The 24,543-nt window shown below is 47.5% G+C and overlaps 2 protein-coding genes across 4 annotated transcripts in view; one reads left to right on the forward strand and one right to left on the reverse strand.

Annotated features, from left to right (window-relative positions):
* Positions 1–1,289: 1,289 nt before the first annotated feature.
* LOC138098350 (uncharacterized) lies at positions 1,290–10,076 on the reverse strand. 3 transcript variants are annotated; one of them, XM_068994855.1, is made up of 11 exons: positions 9,577–10,076; positions 7,448–7,569; positions 6,884–6,932; positions 6,571–6,617; positions 5,788–6,431; positions 3,930–4,035; positions 3,528–3,674; positions 3,282–3,342; positions 2,996–3,162; positions 2,805–2,915; positions 2,321–2,446 (listed from the first exon to the last, which is right to left on the reverse strand). In XM_068994855.1, the coding sequence occupies exons 1-11, from the start codon at positions 9,818–9,820 to the stop codon at positions 2,321–2,323; spliced, it is 1,824 nt and encodes a 607-aa protein (XP_068850956.1). In that variant the 5' UTR covers positions 9,821–10,076. The 3 variants fall into 3 exon arrangements, with proteins under 3 accessions (XP_068850955.1, XP_068850956.1, XP_068850954.1); XM_068994854.1 differs by lacking the exon at positions 9,577–10,076 and adding an exon at positions 1,290–1,979 and having other exon boundaries at positions 2,335–2,446; positions 6,571–9,045; XM_068994853.1 differs by lacking the exon at positions 9,577–10,076 and having other exon boundaries at positions 6,571–9,045.
* Positions 2,305–24,543, forward strand: part of POU2AF1 (POU class 2 homeobox associating factor 1) — a 51,651-nt gene continuing 29,412 nt past the window's right edge. The window contains exon 1 of the mRNA XM_068994856.1: positions 2,305–2,385. Within this exon, the coding sequence (XP_068850957.1) occupies positions 2,370–2,385 (16 nt within the window). The 5' untranslated portion in view covers positions 2,305–2,369. The remainder of the gene's footprint in view (positions 2,386–24,543) is intronic.

The following is a 24,543-nucleotide window of genomic DNA, read 5'->3' on the forward strand; positions in this document are numbered from 1 at the left end:
TATTATATTCTATAGATAGGAATAGTTTAATACTACATCAGTTTAATGTCTTTTCACCTGAATGGTTCGCATGACTAAAAAAACTTGATTGTTGTATTCTTACATGAGAGTTTTCTATGCTTTTTTTAAGAAATCCTGTGAGAAAATTCAGGTTTTTCCCCTGCAAATGCTTGTGGATGCTCTTCTCTCTGTTCAACACTCTGCTTCATGCTCGTGATGTAGGATTTCTTGGTCGGTTTATAATGAAAATAAGGAGTTGGATCTGAACCCTTCGATTCCACAAATGGAAGCTGAGTTAACCCAGAAGTTCCTCCTTAATTGTCTTGAAATGAATAAAAAGTTCTGGGAGAACAGATGTGAGTTAAAAGGCAAACACAAAGAAGGATGAGTGGTGATGGGGGGACAGAGAGAGAAATAACCAGAGAGGAAAATATCTGTAAAACCTGGGACAAAAAGGGAAAAAGAAGAGACTTCACATGATTAAAACACGAGGGGAAGTTATGGAAGGAAGTGGATGAGACATGCAACTCATCATGAGAATAACAAATGATATATATTTTTTAATGAAATACTGAAAGATTTTGAATTCTTATGTCTCACACAGACAAGAGAAAATACAAAAGAGAACTATTTAGCTGTGCAGGGCATCAGAATTGTGGGATATCACCCAAATCCCATTGGAATTAATTTCAACACTGCCACTTCTCAGTCAAAGTTAATTCACCTTGTGCAACGTAGCTCTTGGAGCTTAACACTTAAGGAAACCCCCTAACACGAAAATACCTTTTTTTACAAGAAGCAAATGCAAAGGGTTCATTAAAAATATTCCCCAAACATGCTGAGTACTTAACACTGGATCCTGCAGTGGCTTCACGTGGAAAATCTCCCATTTTCCTCAACAGGAGACACGTGAGGGGTTGCTGGATCAGTCGGTTTTTGGCTTTAGGTTCTGTAAACGTAGAATTGCTCCCTATGTAGCAAACAGGGAAGTTTCATAGAAACCAGCAAACTCACAACCAGAAGTTAAAATTAAATGAGAGTAAGTCTGGGAAGAAATAATTTTTTAAAAAAATTATCTAGTTTGTAGTAATTCTACCAAATAACTTGGCTTTCTGGCAGTACAGGATCATTTCAGCTCCTTGTTACCCTCCCAAGTTGCAAAACTGCTTTGTGTAAAAAAAACAATCCTTAAAAAGCTGTTGTTATCTATTTAAATTTGGTAAATTTTATAAATTTTATATTATATATATAAATGTTATAAAGTTTTTACCTTTATAAATGTAAAATCCTCTGTTAGATCTGTTAGAAAGGACCTGGTTTGAAATTCTCTGTCCCAGACTTCACCTACAATCCACTATCGGTGCAAAATTCTGATTGCATAAATAAAAAGCTTGATTTTTGTTGAGAAAAACATGCTCAGCAAGATGTTTCATTTTGGAAGGACTTCACCCCGAGACTGCCTTAAAGTGTGACCACTCCAGCCTTGGCCAAAATCAGAGCCAGACTGCAGAAAATATTAAATATAACTCATCAGGCTCTGAATTCCCAGAGCTCCTGTTTACAATGACTGAGATTTTTCAGTCTATCTGAACGTTGAATTGGGAGTTTGGAGACTGAAACCCTCAAGAGTGGGTCTTGGATGGTTAAAATCTTTTTCTTAGGCTGAACACCTGCATGAAAAATCACCAGAGCTTCAGACTGTGGGGCAGCTACACCTCAGACCTGAGCAGAAAAGCACAAATTTGTGAGAAAATGAAGATCTAATTCTTCCTGGAGCATCTAACACTGAATTCCTGGTGAAACCTGCACTGAGGATTTCCCCCTTTATGGGTTTGCTCTGTAATTCTGGGTCCAGATGAGATCTTTCCAGCAGTCAGTTCAAGCTGCAATATATTCTATATTTTACTGCCTGTCCTCTGGTTATTGTCCTGCAGCAGGTGGCCCACGAGATGCAGGTGAGGAGAGTTATCAGCATTTCCCTGGAAGGCAATAAAGCAGCAAATCTCAGCTCAATCCCCAGGTGTTCCTCCTAAAGCCACAGATTTACTGCCCCCTTTTCTGCCTGGGTTTGGATGAGAACAGAGGTTTGCAAGGAAAATAAATTGTGGGCAGGCCTCTGGGGTAAATCCAAAGGCTCTGATGAGGTGCTGGGTGTCTTTTCCACCAGCTCCACGCCGTGGAGGTTTGGACTCAATGATTTTGGGGTTCTTTTCCACCCTCAGTGATGCTGTGGGATGGCAGAGCAGGGAAGGGATTGGGTTGAGCCACTCCATCACAGCTGCTGAGTCAGAAAAACCTCCAGCTACCTGAACTCAACTTCCTACCACAAAATACCTTTGAGAAGGACATCAACGAGGTCGGAGGATGCCATGGAGCAAGGTTCAGGTAGGTTGGCTGCTGCTGGGGCACCGGGTATTCCTCTGGGAGCATCCAGCAGGATGTAGCTCTGTACAGGTGAAGGGACCAGAACAGTGAATTTCCAGTTGAACTGGATTGAAATGATTTTTTTTTTCTCTGCTGTGTTTTCTCTCCTGTTAGAAGAAACTCAATGACTTGAAATGGGGTTTCAAGTCTGTATTTCTAATTGAAATCTTATTCTATTATTACATTTATGACATGTACTCTGGTGGGAACTCTTATCTGACAGAGGCAAAAAAGACCCTGGAAAAGATAAGAGAGTTGTAACTTTTTTTTTTTTTTTTTTTTTTTTTTTTTTTTTTTTAAGCACTGAATATTTGCTTAATCCTGGAAAATAATCCTGGAATCTCTGCCAGACATTGCCTATGTAAAGCAGCCATAGTTACCTCTTGAAGAACATCCTGTCCTTGGGGTTTATGAGTCTGAAGCAAACACATGAGCTCTGTGTTCTCCTCGAGTTTTAGGCAGGTGGTGGAGGTTGGACATGAATTCAGTACCTGCAGATGACAGCAAATCCTGTGATTGCACAAGGATAAGAACACTTAAGCCAGAGTAGAGAGCCTGCTGTGAGCCTCACCTGCAGCTCGGGCTTTGCTCCCATCTGCAGCAGGCAGAGAATTCCCTCGAGGATTTGGTCTTTCCGCAGTGTGAGGAACCTCCCCTCGTCGGTGTCCCTGGCAGTCCTGTGGGATTCTGTCACCAGGACGGTGTGGGCGAGAGCAGCACAGTGCAGGGGGGTTAAACCTGCAGGGAACACCCCTGGGAAGGTCAAAGCCAGAGCCTGCCCCTGCCTGGGGTAGATCTGTGTTTTCAGCCTGGGGACGATAAACCCAGCACCTGTGCGGTTCAGCTCTCCCTCTTACCATAGTGGTCAGGCAGATCCACTTCCACACACACCCCATTGTCTTTGCAGCTTTTCAGGACCTGAAATGAAGAATATCCAGGGGATTCCTCACCTTTGGCAGTGCCAAAATATCTTTTCCTCCCCCAAATCCCTCTGTAACCCTATCGGGCCAGAGCTGTAGGGAAAACCCCGGGTTATTTTAGACACCAGAACATGCATTTGTTGCTTTTGCTCTGCTTTTGCCTGATATAAACACCCAATTCACCTGCAGAACTCTCAGATATCCGTTCTCTGCACACAGGTGGAGGGGAGTTTTCCCAGAGCTGTCCTGCACGTTGACACTGGCTCCCAGGGAGATCAGGTCGCTCACCATCAGGTGCTGGTTCTTTTCTGCAGCAAGATGCAAAGCAGTCTGAGAAGGGAAGAAGGGCAGAAAGTTGCAGTGAAAGGCACAAACAGTTGTAAAACAACAATGTTTTTTAGATAACGAAGTGGGGAGTTGGGATTTTGGGGCTCTGTTGCCACTTGTGCTCCATCATTCCCTCCCCATTCCTGTTTCCCTTCTTTTCCAGGACACCAGAAGGATGCTTGGTGTTTGGCTGGGGTTTGAAAGAGGGTTGCATGTGATAAAAAAATGACTTTTTTTCTTGGCAAATCAGCACCCTACCCTTTTCTCTGCATCCTTCTCGTCGATCTTGTTGAGGGATGCAAATCTCTGTGCCAGGGCGAAAGTCAGAGCCCTCCTTCCCTGGGCAACAGCCTTGTGCAGCAGCCTGCAAGAGAACTCGGTTGGGAACAATCAGAAGACAAAGGAGGGGTTAAAATACCCCAAAGGAGGGGTTAAAATACCCCAAAGTAGCAGGGAGAGTGTATTTTAAAGCATCAAATACTAAGGCTGGAAAATACTGAAGTCTTGGGATATTCAAGGGTTTATTACTCTCTATAGTTGCTGATTTTGTCTGCCAGGATTTCTTGCTATTATCCCACTCCCCTCCAGCAGCTGCTCCGTGGTTCCTTGCTGCCAACAATCTCTGTTTGTACAGGGAAAAGGGTGTAAGATCCCTAAAAACTAAGGGAAACACTCACCCTTAAGAGAAATACTTCCAAACTGGAATTGAGTCCTGTGGAGGAGAAGAGCTCAATTTCCTCTGGCTGTTCAGTCTCACTGAACTACTCAGATTAGTGCAAGTGTTTCTACTGAACTTCACCCCAAAAAAGGCTCTTTTATTTTATTTTTTTTCTTGTAAAATTGGGCATGTCTTCCTTTCGTCAAGGAGGAAAAACTAATGCAGGCATTGGTTATACTTACTTATTTCGTCTTCCCTTCTCTTGTAGCAAAATATCATTAAATATGCCTGAACAACTCTGATACTTCTTGCTGGGTTTGGGGTTTCTTGGGGTGGTTTTTTGTTTGTTTGCTTTAATCTGCTTTTGGGGGTTTTTTAGCAGATTTTTGACCCTGTTGTTCACCATTCAGAATTATCTTAGTTTGTGCTCCTGCCTTTGAGTGTTCTTTTGAGTGCAGAATCTTTATAAAAGTGAGTTTAGGAGTGAGGAAATTTTTGCCTGTGAATTTTACATGGACACGGGAGTAGAAATCTCTGAATTTCTTAATTGCAATTCATTTCATTCATGTGTGAGAAATTTTTTGTGTACAGGAAATTGCAGGAAATTTGAAAATAGGTGGCTTATTTGTTGTTTACTCGCTGGAAAGTGAAGCCTAATTTTATTATTGCACTGAAAATCATTATTCTGAATGGAACATGGTGCTTTAGGGAAGAGGCCAGTGCTGTGCGTGGTTGTCCCTGTGTGGGGTTAGCAATGTTTTAAATTTGGAGCAGGAATTAATTTCTTTCTGCCCAAGACTCGGATAATTTATAAACTATGCCATGATTTCTGTCAATCTGATTTGATACCAGCTATCCCAATCTACCTGAACTGCATAGAAACTAATTAGCTATTTTAATTTATTTCTTATAAATGGCTATTTTCTCCACAAGAACCCCAATTCCAGGGCAATCCCAGGGTGTCCTGGGATCAGGAAAACCTTTGCTTTTGTTTCGTTTCCAGCAGAACAGCCACTCCCAGTTCTTTGGGAGTCTGTGCTCCAGACGAGCAGTTTTTTGTGTAATCCTCCCATCCATTTTTATTAGCAGCTAATAATACAAATAATTACCCTGAGAGTGTCTGCAGCGTGGAAAAGAATTTTTTTTGCATATCTTTTTTCTTTTTCCAGTACTTATTTTGCTTGATTTTAATTTTCATGTGAATCCCCACAAATACCTCTCATCCTTAAATATTTTAACGCTCTGAATTTATCCTAACATCAGCTGTAGCTCAGGAATATTACTGCAAATACAGAGTATTTATATTTTTAATATCCACCTAAAATTCTATCTATCGATTCAAGTTTGAGCTTCCCCTTGAGCAGAGAAGCTTTTGCTGCAGGCAGCAGGTGAGCTCGGAGCAAAGTGATGTCCCCAGGGGAGCAGAAACCGAGGTATTTCAACAGAAAAATCGAGGACCTGTTTCCATTTTCATCGGGAGCGAGCAGTTTTTCCGCCGGGATGTCCCTCAGCAAACTTTCCTCCCTGCGCAGCTGGAACTGGAAGAAGGAGAGGGCAGAGAGGTCCTGCTGTGTGAAGGAGATCAGCCTCGAATGTCCCATGGTGTCCGGAGAGCCCCTGTGAGCTTCCAGCAGCATCTCTGCCGGGCTGAGGAGAGCAGGCGTGTCCTGGCATGGAGAATTCCTCGGGAAATCTTCCTGGGAGCTGGGGAGCGCATCCTGCATCCACCAGCCGCTCCCTTTCTCGCCCGTCCTGCAGAACATTCCCGGCGAGCTGGACCCGTGGGTGCTTCCCTGCTCAGCACGGGAGGAAGGCTCTGCCCCTGCCCGCAGGATGGGGTGGAAATCTTTCAAGCAGGACTCCTGGTGAAGCCCTGCTGAGCTGCGCTGTCTCCCCTGCAGGCCACCGGCTGCCTCCTTGCTCGCCACACTTTGCCACCGGGAGCTTTGCAGATCCGTGGAGAATTCCTGCCAAACCCCATCTGGCACGGGAGGCCGAGGCTCCTCCCTGAGCTGGCTCTTGTTCAGATCCTCCTGCAGCACCTCCACCAGGATGTCGAGGTCCTCCAAGCCTTTGGGGCTTTGCCCAGCGCTCTGCTTGCTCTGAAACAGCAACAGGAGCCGGGGAGGGCGGAAGATGGGGGAGGGAAGCAGACATGAAGTGTCCTGTTCTCCCTCGGTGATAGAACAGGAATTCTGCCCCGGGAGCCTGGCAGAGCGGGGTTCAAGGTGTTCTGCATACCTGTCTAAGCTGTTTCTCTGTATAAGGGTGAGCTCTTCTCTTCTCTGCTGCAAAGAGAGGAAGAAAAGGGCTGCTCAGAGCTGAGGAGAGGCACACAGAGCAGAGATTCCCATCAGTCCTGCCCCAGATAAGACATAGATAACCCAGACAGGGTGGTGATGCACAGCTGGCCGGCCTCCTGCAATTTAAGGACAGCTGGGACCCAGCAGGGACCACTGACCATGGGACAGAAGTGGTCTGGCTCTTTGGGTACCTCACAGTGATGATCCTACTAGAAAAGGAGGCTTTGTTACCAAGTGAGGCGTTTCCAAACCTGTTTTTCCTGAGGATCCTTTGGTTACCATCTTCACTGATGAGGCTTCCTGAGGAGACAAAACCACCCAGCTTCAATGTGAGATGCTTACACGCGAGAGAAGATGAAAACAGTGGCAAATATTGTAACATGAACAGAGTGAAATTGCCTCCCGTGCTACGGATTTTGCTCAGCAGGGGCTGCAGGTGGAGAGATTTCCATGAGTGGGTAATTCTTGGCAGCATTATAAAGATCTTTACAGCAGCCCGCGAGTCTGTCAGCTCCTTGGGCTGTTTTTGCAATATTTTTACTGGGTTTTGAGCCATCTTTGGCTTGGCTGAATGATGTACAGCATCCATGGCATGGATGGGTTCCTGCTGTCACTGTCAGAACTGTTCCTAGCCCAGCCCTCATTCTGTTTAAAATTTGGTTTATTCTCCATTTTTATGGAAAGCACTGATTTGGTGGCTGGAAGAGGCAGCAGCTGCAGGTGTGACCCCTCCAGAACACTCAGTGGGGTGTGACTGTGGGCACCAGGATGTTGCAGCCCCGGGAGGAACCTTCCCAGCCTCAGGGAGCCCTCACCTTGCTGTGAGCCGCGTCCAGGCCTTTGGAGAGCCGGATTTTCCTCAGCAATTCCCGCACCGGCATCTTCACTCTCACACCCATGTAGCGCTTCTGAGGGGGATCAGAGCTAAGTTCAGAGTCTGGAAAAGTCACAACACGATGCTGAGAGTAACACAGTTCTCTGAGCTGTTGGAGAAGGGTGGGAGGGTGAGGTCAGCCTGGGGAATGGGCTCGGATTCCAGCGTTCATCATCAATCGTGGGAGATTTCCACGTCTCCCTGCGTGTTCCTTGGCTCTGGCCTCCTCTCTGCTCAACAGTTCCTTTAATGAATTCCTCCTCAGTTTTCCTGTGTGCCACAGAGCACAGATTTGCTTTTGGGGAGTGTGTCAGCTGTGTTTAGGTCTCTGCCCCTCTTACTGATTTTCCTGTGTTGTGGTAAATCTGCCTTTGCAGTTTCCTGTGCTGTGGCTTGGTAAATTGTTATCAGTGTAACAACAAGGAGCAGAATTTGTTCAAAATTGAGATAGGGATGCTCTGTCCAGTGGCTTTCCCCCATGGCTCTCAGTGTGTTTGGAGGTTGTGCTGTGATTCAAAGGGAAACAATGATTTTCTGCACTGAAACGAAACAGTTATTTCAGCATGTACCTCATTGTCCAAACAGGCTTGCTCTTTGTCAAAACAAGCTGCTCTGTGATTGTTTGTGTTAGGTCTCCTTGCATCTGGTGCCTGTATCCCCAAACTTGAAAGACTTGCCCAGATTAGGAGCTTAAATCCATTGGCTTTTGAAATATCTTTTATGTAACGCTGTTGTTCACGTCCCTGCCTCGTGTGTGCCCCCACTTGGAATAACCTTTATAGAGAATGCTTTCAGAAGCAGCCATTAATATTAGAAAATTATAGATTTAATGCCTATGACTAGGGTTTTACCAATAAAACAGACCGTGGAGAAAGCCACAGCTCCAAGGAAAGCCTGAGCTTTGGGAACCAGAGCGTGGGATCCTGAGAGCAAGGAGTCATCCAGCAGCAATGCTGGAGCAGGGAGAAGCTTTCTGTTCCCACTGCAGCTCGTGGCAGGAGGAATGAGAACAGCTCTTGTGATCAAACACAGTTCAGGATTAAACAACACAGCCTGAAATGAAAAAGGTGCATTGGGCCAGCAGCTCGTGGTGCTGGTAAATAAAACATGAGGTGCCTGAACCGATATTCCTGCCCAAAACCTGCGTGTGCTCTGCAGCAGCTGCTGCGATCTGGCTGGGCCCTGTGGAGGGGAGCCCAGCAGATGGGAATGGTGCAGCTCCTGGGATGTCTGAGAGGAGGCAATCCTGGCAGGGGAACCAGCCCCACAAGATGTGGTTTCTTGTTGCGTGATTTTGTTTCCCTTCCCTGCTCCAGGCAATGAGAGCTGACACCCCTCCAGCAGGAAGGAGGCGAAATCCCGAGCAGCAAATGGTGCCTTTGGAATGGAGATGGGGTTGTTGTTTTGTGCTGAAGATTTCTGGCACTTCTCAGTGTTTAACCTATCACTGAATAATTAAAACCTCGAAAAGCAGAGTTTGCTTCTCAGACTTTTCTAGAAATGATTCCTTTTTTTTTCTAGTTTGGTGTTTGGACAATGAATTATTTACTGCTTGTAGAGTATTTTAAAGGTTTCTCTGAAAAGCTTTATAATGGGCCAGTAAGATTGCTAATATGTTGTTATCTGGGAAGATTTTCCAGTGATGGATCAGATATATCCTAGGAATGGAAGAACTCTGCAAAGGCACTGATTCACCAAACACACTTTCCTGTGACGTTGCAATGTTAATAACTCAGAAGGTCACATCTATTACCTAGCTGTTAATTCAGAACTAAACTTGAAATTCAGAATGCAAACGAGCAGCAAAATGCTGGGGATGGAGAGAAATGATGGAATATTTGGCATCCTTTAGAAACCAGAGCCATTTCTGACCTCAGCAGCAGAACACAACAAAATCCAGCCAAGCCTGAGTAGGGGGATGTGCTGAACATCTCTAATATGGTTGAGCTTGGTTTGTGCTGCTGCTGGGCCAGCTCTGTGCTGCCACTAAAGCAGCCCCAGGTCACTGGGCTTCATCAGCTGGCAAACGAAGCACAAAACAGGAAACGGGAATAAAGATCTTTCTCTTACCAGCAGGAGCAGGCATCCCTGGAGGTTTGCATGGAGGAGGAGGGTGGTAGATCTTGGGACTCGCAACGTTCAGCTCAGTTAATCCAGAATCTGGCAGCGATGGGCTCTGCTGGAAGCAGCTCTTGGGACTGGCAGTTTCTCCAGGCAGTGGAGATCCCTGGCCTGGGCTGTAGCCACAGATTTCACTTTCACTCATGTTTTGGTTGACAAGGAGCTCAGGACTCATGCAGGCTGTTTGCAACATCTCCACTGTGTGTGTGTGTGTGTGTGTGTGTGCAGGAAAAGATGAAAGAGAAGAGGGAAGGAGAAAACCCTGTTCAGTTGTGTTTAAAAAAAAAAAAAAAAAATCCAATCCAGTTTCACATTGAGACCATGGCAGTTGTAATTAATCCTCCAACGTCATTAGCTGGGTCCAGCTTCCCTCTTCTCTTGGGAGCAGCAAGTTCCAGCAGCGGAAGAATGAACCCAGTCTTGGAATCCCAGCAGCCACTGGAGCAGCTTTTGAGAGTTTCTTGGCTGCAGTTCTCCTTTGCTCTTTATACTCAGGTATGGTTCAGAGGATGGCAGCCTGGGAAGGCTCCACCCTCTTTCCTAACAATCCTGAGCAGCTGATGAAGAAATTACTTTTCCCAAGAAAAAACTTAACTGCAAGTTGAATTTTTTTTTTTTTCCCTGCTGTGTGAAACAGAAAAATTAAATTCTGATTGATTTACTGGCAAGGGAAAAGCAACCTCTGACTTACAGGGTTGTGCAAGTGAGTAAAGTGGCAGAAGATCCTGAATTAAATGTTCTGGGAATTGTTCTCAAAAGGGGTTTTCAGCTGGGACAGGGTTAGTTTTGTTCTCTGTAGCTGGTGCAGTGCTGTGGTTTGGATTTTGTAGGAGAATACTGGTGATACCAAACTGATGCTGCAGGGGCTACTCAGTTGTGCTTCCCCCAAATCCAGGAATTTTCAGTTTCCCAGGCAGGAGGTGCAGGAGAAGCTGTGAGGGAGCATGGCCAGGAGAGCTGACCGTGGCCAGAGGGACATTCCATAGTGCAGAAAGTCGTGCCCAGTGTTATAAATGTACTGTGGTATTGGCTTTTAGCATCTTACATAATTGTTATCAATGTATTGTGATGTTGTTTTTTCTCATGTTCCTTAATATTAGAAAAACTCTGCCTGGGTTCTGTAATGTAATGCTGTAGAATGTCTGGAGTTTGTGTTCCATAAGAGCTCAGCATAAAGGGAAACAGCGGAGAGGGCGCGGAAATTTAATGTTGAAACAAATCAGAAATATGAGGATGATGTGTGAGGACCTCCCTGTGCCCGTCCCTAGCCCGGGTATCCTCTCCGCAGCTCCCAGCCCGCGGCTTTCGGTGTCCCTGTGCCCGTTCCTATCCCGGCTCTCCGCCCCACAGCTCCCAGCCCGCGGCTTTCGGTGTCCCTGTGCCCGTTCCTATCCCGGCTCTCCGCCCCACAGCTCCCAGCCCGCCGCTTTCGGTGTCCCTGTGCCCGTTCCTATCCCGGCTCTCCGCCCCACAGCTCCCAGCCGGTGCTTTCGGTGTCCCTGTGCCCGTTCCTATCCCGGCTCTCCGCCCCACAGCTCCCAGCCGCCGCTTTTGGGGCCCGCCCCGGTCCCGGCCCCGCTGGCGGCCCCAGTCCCGGCCCCGCTCCCGGTGTCCGCGGCCGTTCCAGCAGCCGCTGTTCCCGCTGCGTTCTCTGCCGCGGCTCCATCGAACCCGGCTTTGGGCCCGCGGGCAGCTCGGAGTCCTGTGGCCGTGGCTGCTGCGTGCCCGTGCCGAGGCTCCAGGCCAGGCTCTGGGACCAGCCCGAAGAGCTCGTCCCCGGGGCGGCTCCGGCAGCAGCCTCCGCCTCTGCTCCCCCGCTCCTGCAGGAATCGGCCTCCGACAGGATTCCCACCTCCTACCCCCGTCCCTCCCTCGCCTGCCCCGTTCCCCTGGCAGCGACCGCTTCTGCTGCGCCTCTGGAGGGAGAAGCAAAACACCAACGTTCCATCGAGGAACGAGCCCTTTCCGAAGGAAATAACAGATGTAGACGGTTCTTGGAGATGTGTCCAAGGAAAAAGAATGTCAGGGTAGGCGTTAGTTGAGTGTGCACACTGGAATATTTAGCACACAAGGAGGGAACTATTTTTTACTGACTGAAGGTACGCTTTTGGAGGGGTGCACGCCTTTGGGGAAATGTGGGAAGAAAGGGGATTGCTTGGTGCAGAGGGAAAGGGGCTGATGCGTGGGGGACTTGTTTCGGATAGTGCTCAAGGCAAATGCTGTGTAAGGAAAGGGAAAGGGAGGAGATGTTGTAAATGTCCAGCTCCGCGGCTGCGGACGCCCACCGTGATCCCTCCGCGGGCAGGGGCGCATCACCGCGGGTGAGTCCGGCGGATCACTCCGCGGGCGGGACTCATCACCGGTGATCCCTCCGCGGGCAGGACCGCATCACAAATAGTCCCTCCTGGCGGATCACTCCGCGGGAGGGCCGCATCACCGGTGATCCCTCCGCGGGCAGGACCGCATCACAAATAGTCCCTCCTGGCGGATCACTCCGCGGGCGGGACTCATCACCGGTGATCCCTCCGCGGGCAGGACCGCATCACAAATAGTCCCTCCGGCGGATCACTCCGCGGGCGGGCCGCCTCGCCGCGGGTCCCTGCGGCGGCTCCCTCTGTTACCAATGGCATTGTGATGTTGGCTTTTCGCGTGTTCCAGAATTGTTATGGATGGATTGTGATTTTTTTCTTTCTGTGTTCCTTAATGTGAGAAAAGCTTTGCCCGGGCTCTGCAATGCAGTGCTGTAGAATGGCTGCAGTTTGTGTGGTCAGTTTGGGGGGGAGGGGGGGGGGCTTCACATTCCTGGAAAATCTTATCAGAAGAGAAGAACCCGAAAGCAGACGGATTGGAGCCAAGGAAAAATATAGACTGATAAGATGATACTCAGCAACTCCAAAGAATGAATGAATGATGCATGATGGCGATGAATACGAAAGAAGCGATGGACTTTTAAAGCCGATCTTTTGGATGTAGAGTTGGGCCTTTGGCTCTCTGCCCTAACGCCCTTTGTGCTGTTGTCTCCTATTTGTCCCTTTTATTAAACTTTCCTTCAAATTTTACAAAGAGTGAACCTCGTTTTTCACACCATCGATTTAAATTGGGGGATTGAGGCACCAATTTCAGGGCAGCAGCTGGTGGGCAGCCTGCTTTGTGTTTATTGTTTTAATTGGGGTTTATGTCTCTCTTTTCCCCCTCTCTCGTTTTCATTCAATTATTTCATTTATCAACCTGTTCTTACCTCAACCCGTGATTTGTTTTTTACATTCTCTCCCTGTCTCACCAGGATGAGCTGGTCACTGGGGGGTACTTGGTGCCGCAGGGGTTAAACCAGGACAAATGGGGACACTTCTTGTAGGAGATCGATTTCCTTGTCACCAGGAGAACCCAGTATCAGATCTGAACTCCGTTCCCATGTCCCTGGGAAATGTGTTTCGCCGTGTGGGCTGCGCCATTTCAACTGAACAAGCAGATATTTCTCTTAAGTACCTAGATTGAAAGAAGGATTACGATGTTATCACCTGCATCTTCCTCCTTGGCTGTGTCCTGGAAAGCGTTCCAGATTTAATCCCGAGCAATATCACCTGTGCCATCAGAGAGCAGCCAGACGTTCTGGGGCAGATCTAAAAGCACAGCATCCCATCTGTGCTCTCATTTCAGCTGGGCCGTGACTCCTCTCTTTCCCTGACCTGCCCCATCCCCTGTCTCCTGCTTTCCCTGGGAGCAGCAACTGCAGGCTCGGGGGTGTTGAAAGGATTATTCAGGTATTGATCAAAGGAGATTTGGTGCTTGTAGAACAAGCAGGGAATCAGCAGCTGCTCTGCATTGCAGTGGCTGTTCCCTGGCTCGCTGCCCCACAGATGATCGCTGTCAGTGAATGGAGCTGCACCTGGAGCTGGCAACAGGAATGGATAAGGGAGAGGCGTGGCTGGAGCCAGGATTTCACCTTCCAAGGGCAGCCCTCTCCTGTGCCTGGGAAATCCCAGGGCTCTGTAGGTCAGGGATTAAAGGCCCAGTGAGCCAATATCCCAGTTTATTGCTCAGTTTGCTCAAGGGGAAGGGATTTGATAAGGAACCTTTTCACTTTTGAGCCGCGCTGTGCCTGTCTGACACGGAGACGGCCACAAAGGGTGCCTGGTTCTCACTAAGGACACCTCCTGCTCTGGCTGTATTTTCCTTCCCTTTCACCTGCTTTACTTTATCGATTGCACGAGTCCAGGACAAGCTGGAGCCAGGGCCCAGCCCCTCAGTGCCATGAAACGCTGTGTTACCCTGTAAATACCCTGTGCAAATCTGCAGCATGAGGCACCCGTTCAGGAGCTCCTCACCACTTGCAGAGGTGGGAGAATTTGGCCTCCTGCAAACAGGAAATTGCTGCAGTGACTCACTGCATTTATTGGGCAGTAAATGGCATCAGAGATTCCTCATCTTTCTGTTCTCCTCCATCCTCCTGCCCATATCTTGGATGGATTTTAGCTGCCTGATTAGAACTTGTGATTATATTCACAGTAAAGCAGGAATTGGCCTGGGTTTGGTACAGAGAGGACCAAAACCTGCCATGGGAAGGGAAGCAGATTTTCAAATGTAGCAACAAAACCCTTGGGATGTGGACACTGCAAGATCTCCAGGGCTTTGTATTTGTTTGACTGGGAATCCTGTGGTTCTCCTGCTTCTCCAGCCTCAAGAGGCACCTGACTTTTCAAGTGAATCCTTTGTTGCTCTAATTTCAAGCAGCTCTCATGAGTCTCATTCTGTAAACAGGCACTGCTGGTGATGAGCTGTCCACCTCCAGCTCCGTCCCCATCTGTTCAACAGCAATTTTCAATTTGGACCCTCTAATAATGCTGCATCATGTCCTCTTTTATCCTCCCAGGCAGGGCAGGTTCCAGCTTGCACAGCCAGCACAGAGAGATCCCAAATATGACTTTCTAGGATTTGTAGATGCTGTTTCAGTCGGTGCCTCCTGATTCCCACAGCTGTGGACAGAACTATTCCGTTTATTCCCCAGTGAAGCCTGGGCTGGGGAAAGGGTTTTCTACCCAAGAGTGTGGAATATTTTCATTATCTCCCACAGTTTTAGCGATTCCTTCTTTTTTTAACCTCCTGTGTGCTGTGAATTCTCAGAAAGGGAGGAAGTTTCAAGCACTGAAGGTGTAAGAAATGAGGATATGGTTGGGTGAGGGTGTTCAGCGACAATCACCTGGGGCAAGGGGTGAGGAAAAATCACGTGCCAGGTTTTCGTGCTGGGGGGAAGTTTTTTTCCTTTGTACATATACTGATATCCTGATTAATGACTGATATCCTGATCTAGGGATTCTGATTCCTGCTGCAATATTTCCAGCAGAAATGGCCATCACCCTGTGAAGTTCCTAGTGAAAAAACCCCTGTAGTTAAGTGATTTGTGATGGGCAGCTCTGCAAAACCTCACTCCATGTGAACTTTCAGGTTGTGCTGCCCATGGGTTGAGCTCCTTTTCTATCTTTGGATGGAGGGTGAATCCTCTCTCTCCTCCCTCCTCCCTTGTTCCTACATGTTTCCGTGCACACACCCACTTTAACAGCGTTTGCTGGGGTAGGTGTTTGTCTGTCTCTCCCTTTGGATGCCAGCTCTGAACTCGCCTGACTGAAAACCCTTTGTTGCAAAAGGTTTCCTTTCTTAAAATCCTCCTTTGCGTGTTGGGAGGGGGTGGGTTTGATTTGCACTGATGAGGCTTTCCCCTGCATGTGCTTTCAGCAATGAGGTGACAAACAAAATATCAAGAGAGATTTTAAAGCTCATCTTTGAAGAGAATTGTGCATTTAAAGGTGAACACAATCCTGTGTAAATATACGCTGAGCTAAACGGGTGAGCAGTATTTAGAAGGCCGAATAATGAAGTTATATACAATTAGGAACTGGAGTGGGATACGGGTGGATTTTCCCCTCGGAGCCTCTCCCTTGGGAAGCAGAGCTGTGTTTTGGAGGCTCCCTTTGCATGCCCTCAATGGGAAGTGCTGCAGCTGAGATGTGACAATTCCCGTGCTGGCCGTGACAGGGGCTGGGGACATCGCTGCTGGGTTTGTCACACGCTCTCAGAGCAAACATCCACCTGATTAATCACCTCCACTGGGACTGGCACGGGGTCACCTGGGGTGCCTGGGGACAGCGTCCTGTGCTGGGTGATGCTTCACAGCGAAACAAAGCCTTCACTGGGGGAGCTGAAAATCCCTGCTGAAGGCAGGAGAGCATAGGAGGGCACAGCTGTGGTGAATCCCAGGATCGCTGAGGTTGGAAAAGCCCTCCAGGGTCAGCGAGTCCAAGCTGTGCCCAGTCCCCACCTTGTTCCCAGCCCAGAGCACCGAGTGCCACGTCCAGGCCTTCCTTGGACACCTCCAGGGATGGGGACTCCAAATCTCCCTGGGCAGCCCCTTCCAGTGTTTAACAACCCTTTCCATGCAGAAATTCCTGCTGCTGTCCACCCTGAGCCTCCCCTGGCCCAGCCTGAGGCCGTTCCCTCTCCTCCTGTCCCTGTTCCCTGGGAGCAGAGCCCGACCCCCACGGCTGGTCCCTCCTGTCAGGGACTTGTGCAGAGCCACAAGGTCCCCCTTGAGCCTCCTTTGCTCCAGGCTGAGCCCCTTTCCCAGCTCCCTCAGGATTTTTCCAGCCCCTTCACCCCAGAGGTGGAGCTGACACTCTCGCTGTCCCTTTCTGCCTGATCTCCACTGTTTCATTTCCAAGAATTTCCTGCCACTGACTCATCCATCATGGTGCTCCATGGTTACCTCCAAATGTTTTCCTTGGATCCAGAGCTCCCTGGCCATGGCAAGGATGGCAAGTTCAGACGATTTTCACCTCCCTGAAATGTTCCACCGTGAGGAAATTCCTCTTGTGTGGGGCTGCTGGGTTGGCTTTGTCCCCCTCAGAGGGGAATCAAGACATTTTCCAGGCTGTTTTCCCCTCTTCAGCCCAGGACAAGCAAAGCTCCTCTCCCCTGTGACACAATTCCCTAATTTTTATGCAGTGATCGGGTGCACTTTATTGTTGATGACTTCTAAGCACTGTGGTCTTGAATTGCAAGTGATAAAGGTGAAGAAATTGTTTTAATCTGCCCATTTTTAATGCCTTGAGGCACCTGGGGATGGGATTTGGTTTGCTCTTGGTGCATCCCTCAGAATTATCAGCCTCCACTCAGAATTATGTGGTTGTGGGCTTGGTTTTCGGGGTAATTCTGGAAAGATGAGGAAGGAAAGGAACCTGAGCTGCTGTAGGAGGGGTTTGATGGTGTTCCACGTTCCAAGTGCGCTGCTAAACCTGGAACTGCCCCGTCGGAGCCATTCCGTGCAGCAACAGTGACCTCCCCTGGGCACGGGGAGCTGCCAGCGCTGGGTGTTCCGTGCCACGGACCTGACAGATCCGGCACGGAATTAACCCCTCATCCCAGATGGGGTTGGTCACATGATCCCAAAGGATGTGCAGCACTTCCCAGCTTTCCAAAAAATACAACTTCTTTATTCATCACTTTTCCTGCACAGGTTCTCACCAGTCTACACCTGCACAAATACCCAGGTAAAAGTTTAAATTTAGACACCTAATAGGGATGGGAAGACAAAAAGGATCGATCTTATTGTTATTGGAGCACTGTGATGTTTCTCCCTTTGGGTGCTCCTCACTTTAACCCATTTATCCCTAAGAAAGTTTTTTATTCAGACAAAAAAAAATTCAGATGTTTCCCTTGTTTTGGGTTTTTTTTCCCCTTCTGATTCCTTTGCCAAGGCAAACCTTTAGGAGCCATCTGCTCTGGTTTCAAAGGCAGCCTGTCTGTGCTTTCTCTGGTCAGTGCTGGGTTCTCAGCAGAGTGTGGCTGTTATCCCAGAGCACCTAAAATGTGGGATGGAGAGGAGAATTCATCCCAGGCTGCTGTTGGAAGCAGCTGATGAAGTAAAACCTGCTGGTGGCTGGCAGCGAGGCCTTTGCTGAACTCTGGAGAGGAATAATTTCGATTTGGTGGTGTTGGAGGGGGCTGAGTTACAGGAATTGCTCTGTGTTTGCAGCCTGGTGGGCTCCCACCTTGTAGGATGGTTGGACTTGCTGTGGTTTCAGTGACCAGGGAATCCCTTTTCATTTCCCCTCTATTTTCCTGAGCTCTTCATCCTTCCCTGGCTGCAGGTGGGCAGATTTCCTCGTTCCTGCAGGGGCAGGGATGGTTATTCCAGGATTATTCCATGGTGGAGCTGCCCTTCCTCCAGTGCTGGGACTTGCAGAGTCTGGCTCTCCATGCGTGTCCCGTTACCTCACTGTCCCCTGGAAATCTGAATGTTTACCAGGCCAGGCACAATTATTTTTAGCAGCCAGGGAGGGAACCAAGTGGTTTAAGATGTTTCATTTGCCGAGTCCTGGGGGCCACGTTCCTATTAAATTTTAATGGGAATGCTCAGAGTTCCACCTCCCCAGGACAGGGCTCAGGGATGTTTGTTCTTGGCATTATTTTTCATCCCTTCATCCTCTAGATGCCTCTAGAAACAAAGTGCATTTAGCTCCTGAGTGCAGAAATGAGTGAGGATGGAGGAACAAGGGATATCTTCCCTCAGGCTGGACTGGCTGCATGGAGACAGAAAAAAATGGGAATTAAACCCATGGGGCTTCTGGGGGTTTTGCTTCCAAGATGAAAACCAGACATTTGTGCAGAGGAATTGGCCACATCCATTTGTGTGTGCACTGAAGAACTCTGAAATAGATTTTAATATGATATTTGCGAGCTGGCTGTGCTCTGAAAGGCACAGATGGTTCCTCTTTCAAACAAATAACCTTCAGCTGGGGAGTGCCAGCATCAACTGCAGCCACGGGGCACCAGGGTGAAGGGATTTCCAAGCTCAGCACTTTCTCTCCCTTCTGAAATGCAGATTTTTTTAGGCTGCCTGAACTCTTTTGGGAATTTCTCTGCTGTTATTTGGGTTGAAGGAGATTGGAGCAGGAAGCAGAGGGGAAAAAAAATGCAATAATTAGGTTCGGTTTTGAGACATGTTGTAAAATATTTTTGTAGAAATGAAACCGAATTTTAATTTGTGATGAGTAAAAAGCAAAACCGGGTCAAGGAAATTGAGAGGGAGCAAGATAAAATGCTGGTTTTATATCCCAGGTTGTGTCACTAGATGGTGCTGGGAATCAGACCAAAGGAAACCCTGGGCTGCAAAGAAAACCCCACATCAGGTTCCACAAGAGCTCAGCATAAAGGAAAATAGAGGAGAGGGCGTGGAAATGTAATGTTGAAACAAATCTGATGTACGAGGATGATGTGTGAGGACCTCCCTGTGCTCCCAGTGCTGGCTTAAAATGCGCAGAACACGGCAGAAATAGAATTTTTATTGCTTTTGCCTCCTTGCCAAGCCAATGTCTCAAACCTTTGTGCTGGTTCCTGACAGCTCCAGTGGCAGCTGTGACAAAAGGAGGTGGAAGGGACAGTGCAGAAAATGGGGCTGGTTTCAGGTGCTAAAAGGGCTCAGGTGAAACTGCTCATCTCAAAGGACCCATAGAAAGTGGGATTGAAATGAGAGAATTGCAGGAAACACCAGGACCCCGTGGCATGGGAAATGTCCCTTTTGGGTCCCTGCAGCTCGTGGGGTGTGAGCTCAGCTCAGACCCGTCCACACCAAATCCAGCTTTCAGTAAAGCCGAAGCTGTTTCCTGGTTCAGCAGAGGATAGACTCAGCTTTAGGATGCTCAGGGTTAATGTTTTGGGAGCCAGAGCCACAAACCCAGGTATTTTTTGGAGTCTGGGTGCTTGAGCTTCTCTCTTTACAGTTGGGTGTTTTTAAGGATCATTTATCTGCTTTGTTACTGAAATACAATGGCGTGGCCGGCAGCCAGGCCAAACACAGGGCCCTTCCAACTCTTGCACAATCACATCTCCCTCACCTTTTAATTCCTGCCCCCGACAGACCCCAGCACCCGGGATCTGCTCTTCTCTCCAGGGGCTGCTGCTGCTCAAAGAGCTTCCCGTGCTCCTCTTGAGAAGGGACTTATTGCACGTGGACAAAATGGGGAATTTTGTCCCAAACCTCTGGACTTTCCCATTATTTTCACACTGTTCTCTTTTATTTGCAAGTCCTCTCCCTCCATTCCTGTTCTGCCTGGGTTGAGGTGGTTGAACAGTGCTCCTTAACCCATTTTCTCTCATTTTCTGCCCAGTCTCAGAGCTGGTGGGGATCTGGTGGAGAATGTCACACAAGGACGGGAGGTTCCTCTGTGCTGTGTTTTATCCCGTGGCTGTCTCTGGCCTGGCAGGGATTCAGGGAAGCACTTGAGTCAGGAATTTTGGGGCTGGTCTGACACTGACCATGAGCTTGTGCAGTCTGAGCTGGGTCCCTCACACCTTTGTGTTCCTGGGGGTCAAATATTCCATGGAGCTCCTGGGTGCAGCAGCTTTGGGAATCGAGCTGGTATCGAGTTTGCTGTGCAAGGAGATGTGGTGCCTGAATATCTGAGCACCTGACAGGGACCCAGTTCTGGCAGGAACAAAAAATGTGGTGATTCTCCAGTGGATAACACTCAGGGCAGCAAGGAAAGAGGGGAGAAAACACCAAAATGCAAATTCTTTATATTGTGTATAAGCTCCAAGGTGCCTGGGTTAAAGCAGGACTTCCAGAGTGGGCTGTGAAGGAAATATTTCGATTATTCACAACTTTATTTCTGTATAATTCAGTCCCTTGATGCTGAATTTCTTCTTTGAAGGGGATTTGAACCATTTGTAATAGTCACTGATGGTGTTTGCCAGAAACTTCATGTTTCTCCAGCCCAGTCCTCAGCAAACCTCTGATCCCAAAGCAAAATCCCACGTAAGCAATGTTCCTAAATATCTGCGTGTCAGGGAGTCTGGAGCCTGTCATTCAGCCAGGGCAGCTGAATGAAACCAGAATTAACATGGGCCAAATTGCAACCTCTCTGTATTACCTGCAGGTTGGCAACATGAACATTTACTTATTTAGGGTTAATAATTAAAGCCATACACGAGTAGGGAGGAGAAAAGAAAGGCCCTAAATCCATTTTACCCCTCCGAACAAATACATTGGAAGTCACAAACAATGGGGTTTAATCTGGGGTCAGGTTTCGGAGCCCTTTTCCCATACACCCAGATTCTCTTTCACTGCCAGTGGCCTTCATCCAAATTCCTTCAGCATCAGGGAAACGACTCCCACTGAGGTCAGTTCATTCAGCCCTGCCATGGCTGCAGGAAAATGGGGACAAATTATTTATATTATAGAGGCATAAAAATGCTGCTTCTTCTGCGTGTGGTTGGACATGGGGACAGAAAAATGCCACGGAAAGCAGGGATTTATAGATTTGTGCTGCAGGTGGGGAAAACCAGGTGAGGGTTCCCCAAATCTGCTCCTGCAGGGATGGGAAAGGTCAGGATTGTTGTCAGTGCTTGGAAAATTATTGCACTTTGCCTGAAAAAGGAGTAAAAATATTGTTATTCTTTATCCTCAACCTCAAGCGGTCGCTGTGCACATGGAGAAGTAATTTTGATTTCAAGAAAAAAGCAAAGCAAACCCAAAATATTTTTCTGTAGAAATGGAATTGAATCTGGGTGGTCTGAGAGGATGCAGCAAAAAACCAACCAAACAAACCCACTCTTAAGGTCAATATTCAAATTAATGGTATCCAAAATTAACAGTTAATTCTGAAATTTGACCTGTGCTGGTGTCTGCATAATAACTCTGAATAAGAGCAGAACCCTGCAAAACTTCTGAGCTTGCTGAGCTATTTGATTTGCTAAATGTTGTGTATTTTATGGCCTTTTTGGTTTTCTTTGGTAATTGTGACAGCTGGCATTTACCTCAAAATAAGGAAGTACATCCTGGTAATCAGCAAGGCTGAGAAATGTATTCAGAGGCATTAAATTCCTTTGTAGTGGGATAAATGAATCTCTGAGGCTTGTGTGTGCCCAGCTCTGTTGTGACACAGTTTTAAAAACCAGAGCTTTGTTTCACTGAGCTGAAGCCCAAAGTGTAAGGAGAAGGGATCTCACCAAAGCCAGATTGCTGCCCTTAAATAGTTGTGTTTTACAGAAATGGATTTATTTGCTACAGGAGAGCTTTCCTGGGATTATTCTCGCTGCAGTTCCTGTCATTTGCTTGAGCCATGAGCAAATAAATGATTGCTCTGTCAGCTTTTGAGGATCAGCCTCTCTGACCAAACCAGTCCAACCTGGGCATTGTTTGGGTTGGTTTCTTGCCACGTGTTTGGTTTTTTATTTATTATTCTCGAGCACTCAGTTCCCATGAAAGTGCCAACATCTCCCCCCCTTGCTGGGAGTTAATATTTCATTAGCATAAATCACTTTGGGGCTTGTGGAGTCTGACCTAATTTCTCCATGGCTACCAACCTGCATCTCATCCTTCCTCGAGGGCTGGGTGAATTCAGCACCACTTCCTTCTGCTGGAGCTGCTGTCCCTAAAGTTCCTGCCCCTAAAAGATCTAAACTCTTTCCAATCACAGTTTTTTACCATTTTTAGCATAATTTTTACCTGAGGCACAGAAAGATTGGAACACAACTCTTCAGTACCTGAGGTTTTTAGGGCCATGCTGGCCAGAGGATGGAAATACCCACAAGAAAAAGTTTAATTTTCATGAAAAAGGTTCATAACTCTCACATCAAAGCACAGACTGAGCTGTTTAAATTAGGGAATCACTGATTCCAGCAGGGCTTTGCTAACTGAGCCAATACACAGGGAATGAGTGCTGAGTTCCTGCAGGAAGCAGCATCTTGTTCCCAAAAAATTACATTTATCAAGGAGCTGAGGTGAAAGATGATGCAATTTTCTAGGATATGCAACTGGCTGAGGGAAAGTTTGGGTAGGGAAATGAGAACATGCAAAAATACAGGTGCTGCTTGGAATTTGCTCCTCTTTATCCAGGGTTAAGAGGCTAATGGAAAACACAGCTCACACAAGGGGATCTTGGCTAAAAAAAAAAAGGGAAAGAATTAAATATTTACCCAGTGAGAGAAATGCCAATTGCCAGGTTAAATGTGCAGGTTCTTTGTTATCATTCCTATAATTCCAGGACAAAAAGTCAGAGCTGAAGGAGGAGCACATACCTGGGACAAGTTTTCCACCTGTGCAAAGCAAGAAGGGACTTGCCCAGCTGGAGAGCAGTGACCCCCAGGAGCACTGGGATTGTTTCCCAGTCCCTCTCCATCCCATTTCCACCTCAGTTTTGGCCTGGTCCAGAAAGTACAGCTCAAGATTTATGTGGGATTTATGCCTAAGAACCACCAAAACCTCAAGATTTTTCCAGTATTCAACATACTTGAGCTCCAGTGAGTGCTGGATGCTCTAAATTTTGTGCTCAATGAAATTTTCTGCAGGAAACTGTGTGCCCAGTTATTCTGCATTGCATCGGCTTAAATATTCAAAAGTCCCCAATCTGATCCTCAAAGACTGCCCTGAGATTAGCAGGATTAAATAAACCTCAGTGTTTTCATATTTGTAGTCTATTAAATCTCAAGCACACTCAGGCTTGTGTTTGCAAGTCCTTCCCTGCAGCTGAAGTCCCTGGATTGGCCTTTTTAAAATTAATTAGAGAAATACTCTTACCCACTCGATTGCAGGTGCTGCTTCTTGAAGATTAACGTTAAATGCCAAAAATTTGAAGAGAAACCAGAACAGTTGGAAGTGGGGGGGGTGGGGGGGAAGAAAAAGATAAAAAATCTTGGCACCTCAGACCTGGCAATGAAGAAACACAGAGATATTTCAGTTTTTCACCCTCTTCTCTCAGAGAGTTGTTAATTTGCTCCTGAAGGATTGAGCAAATCCTACTTTTCCTGCAGGACAAGTGGTGGATTTCAGGGTGAGTCAGGAGCATGAGGCTGCTCCTGCCTGGAGCCACATCCAAAGGGTCAGAAAAAAAGGAATGGTCCCCATAAAACAGGGCCCAGGCAGAAAAATGCAGTGGTCCCCATAAAACACGTCATGTCCTGCCTTGCTGAGCCCTGTCAGGCTGAGTTAATTACCTGCAGGATTCTCTTCTGGTAACAGGATGAATGTTTGTGCAAAAGCTCCAAAATGGGATTATTTTGTGTGGCCCTGGGCGCTGTGTCAGTGTTATTGGAGGTTTAATTCACTGCTCTCCCTCAGAAAATACAGGGAACAGCCAAAGTCTCCCCTTATTTGGGAGCTGGTGCTGGAGAGGAATTGCAGGTAGGAGGATGGTAGAGATTTGAAACTAGGTTTAATTAATGAATTAACTTCTTCAGCAGATTTCTAGGGTCCAGCCATGCTTGGCTCTGTCTTTTCCCAAATCTTGTTTTTATGGAAAGCTCTCTTTGAAGTTTTCTCCCAAAGTAGTCAAGGCAGGACACAAACCAAGAATCTCTGCTGGTTACAGAGGATGGGGCCAGGACTGTGAAGCTTTTGGAGCTAATTCTGATTTACTCATTGCCTACCGAGGAGGAGCTTTGTGCCAGGGTTTGAGAGGTGGCTGTGGTGGCATCTGGCTCAAATCTCTGCGTGACTGCAGTCAAATGACTTAAACCACAGCCAGTCATCCCTGAAGCGTTCTGTTCACACTCGGGACCAGGGCAGGCTTTCATCCTGTCTCACATTTAACGATGCCCAGCCTTAATGGAAATGCAAAACAGGATTTGGTGCCTTCATCTTTCAGCCTCTCGCTCCCTGTAAGCGCGTGCGGGGGAAAGCAGCAGCGCTGACTCTTCAAGCTCCTCAAGGGCTGCAAGATGGAATTTGTTGCCAGCAGGGTTAAAATGCACGAAAAAGAATTGACTGTGATTGAGGTCTCTGTGGAAAGGAACGGTCTGTGTCACAGGAGCAAAGGGATTTTAAAAATTCAGGTGTTTTATTGTATGTGGTTACGTGAGAAAAGAATTTCAGCGGCACCATTTTCTAATGCCTTGTAAGGGACTGGTTTTCACAATGAGCAGAAT

The sequence above is a fragment of the Aphelocoma coerulescens genome, chromosome 24 (assembly GCF_041296385.1).
Source record: "Aphelocoma coerulescens isolate FSJ_1873_10779 chromosome 24, UR_Acoe_1.0, whole genome shotgun sequence".
Lineage (NCBI taxonomy): Eukaryota > Metazoa > Chordata > Aves > Passeriformes > Corvidae > Aphelocoma > Aphelocoma coerulescens.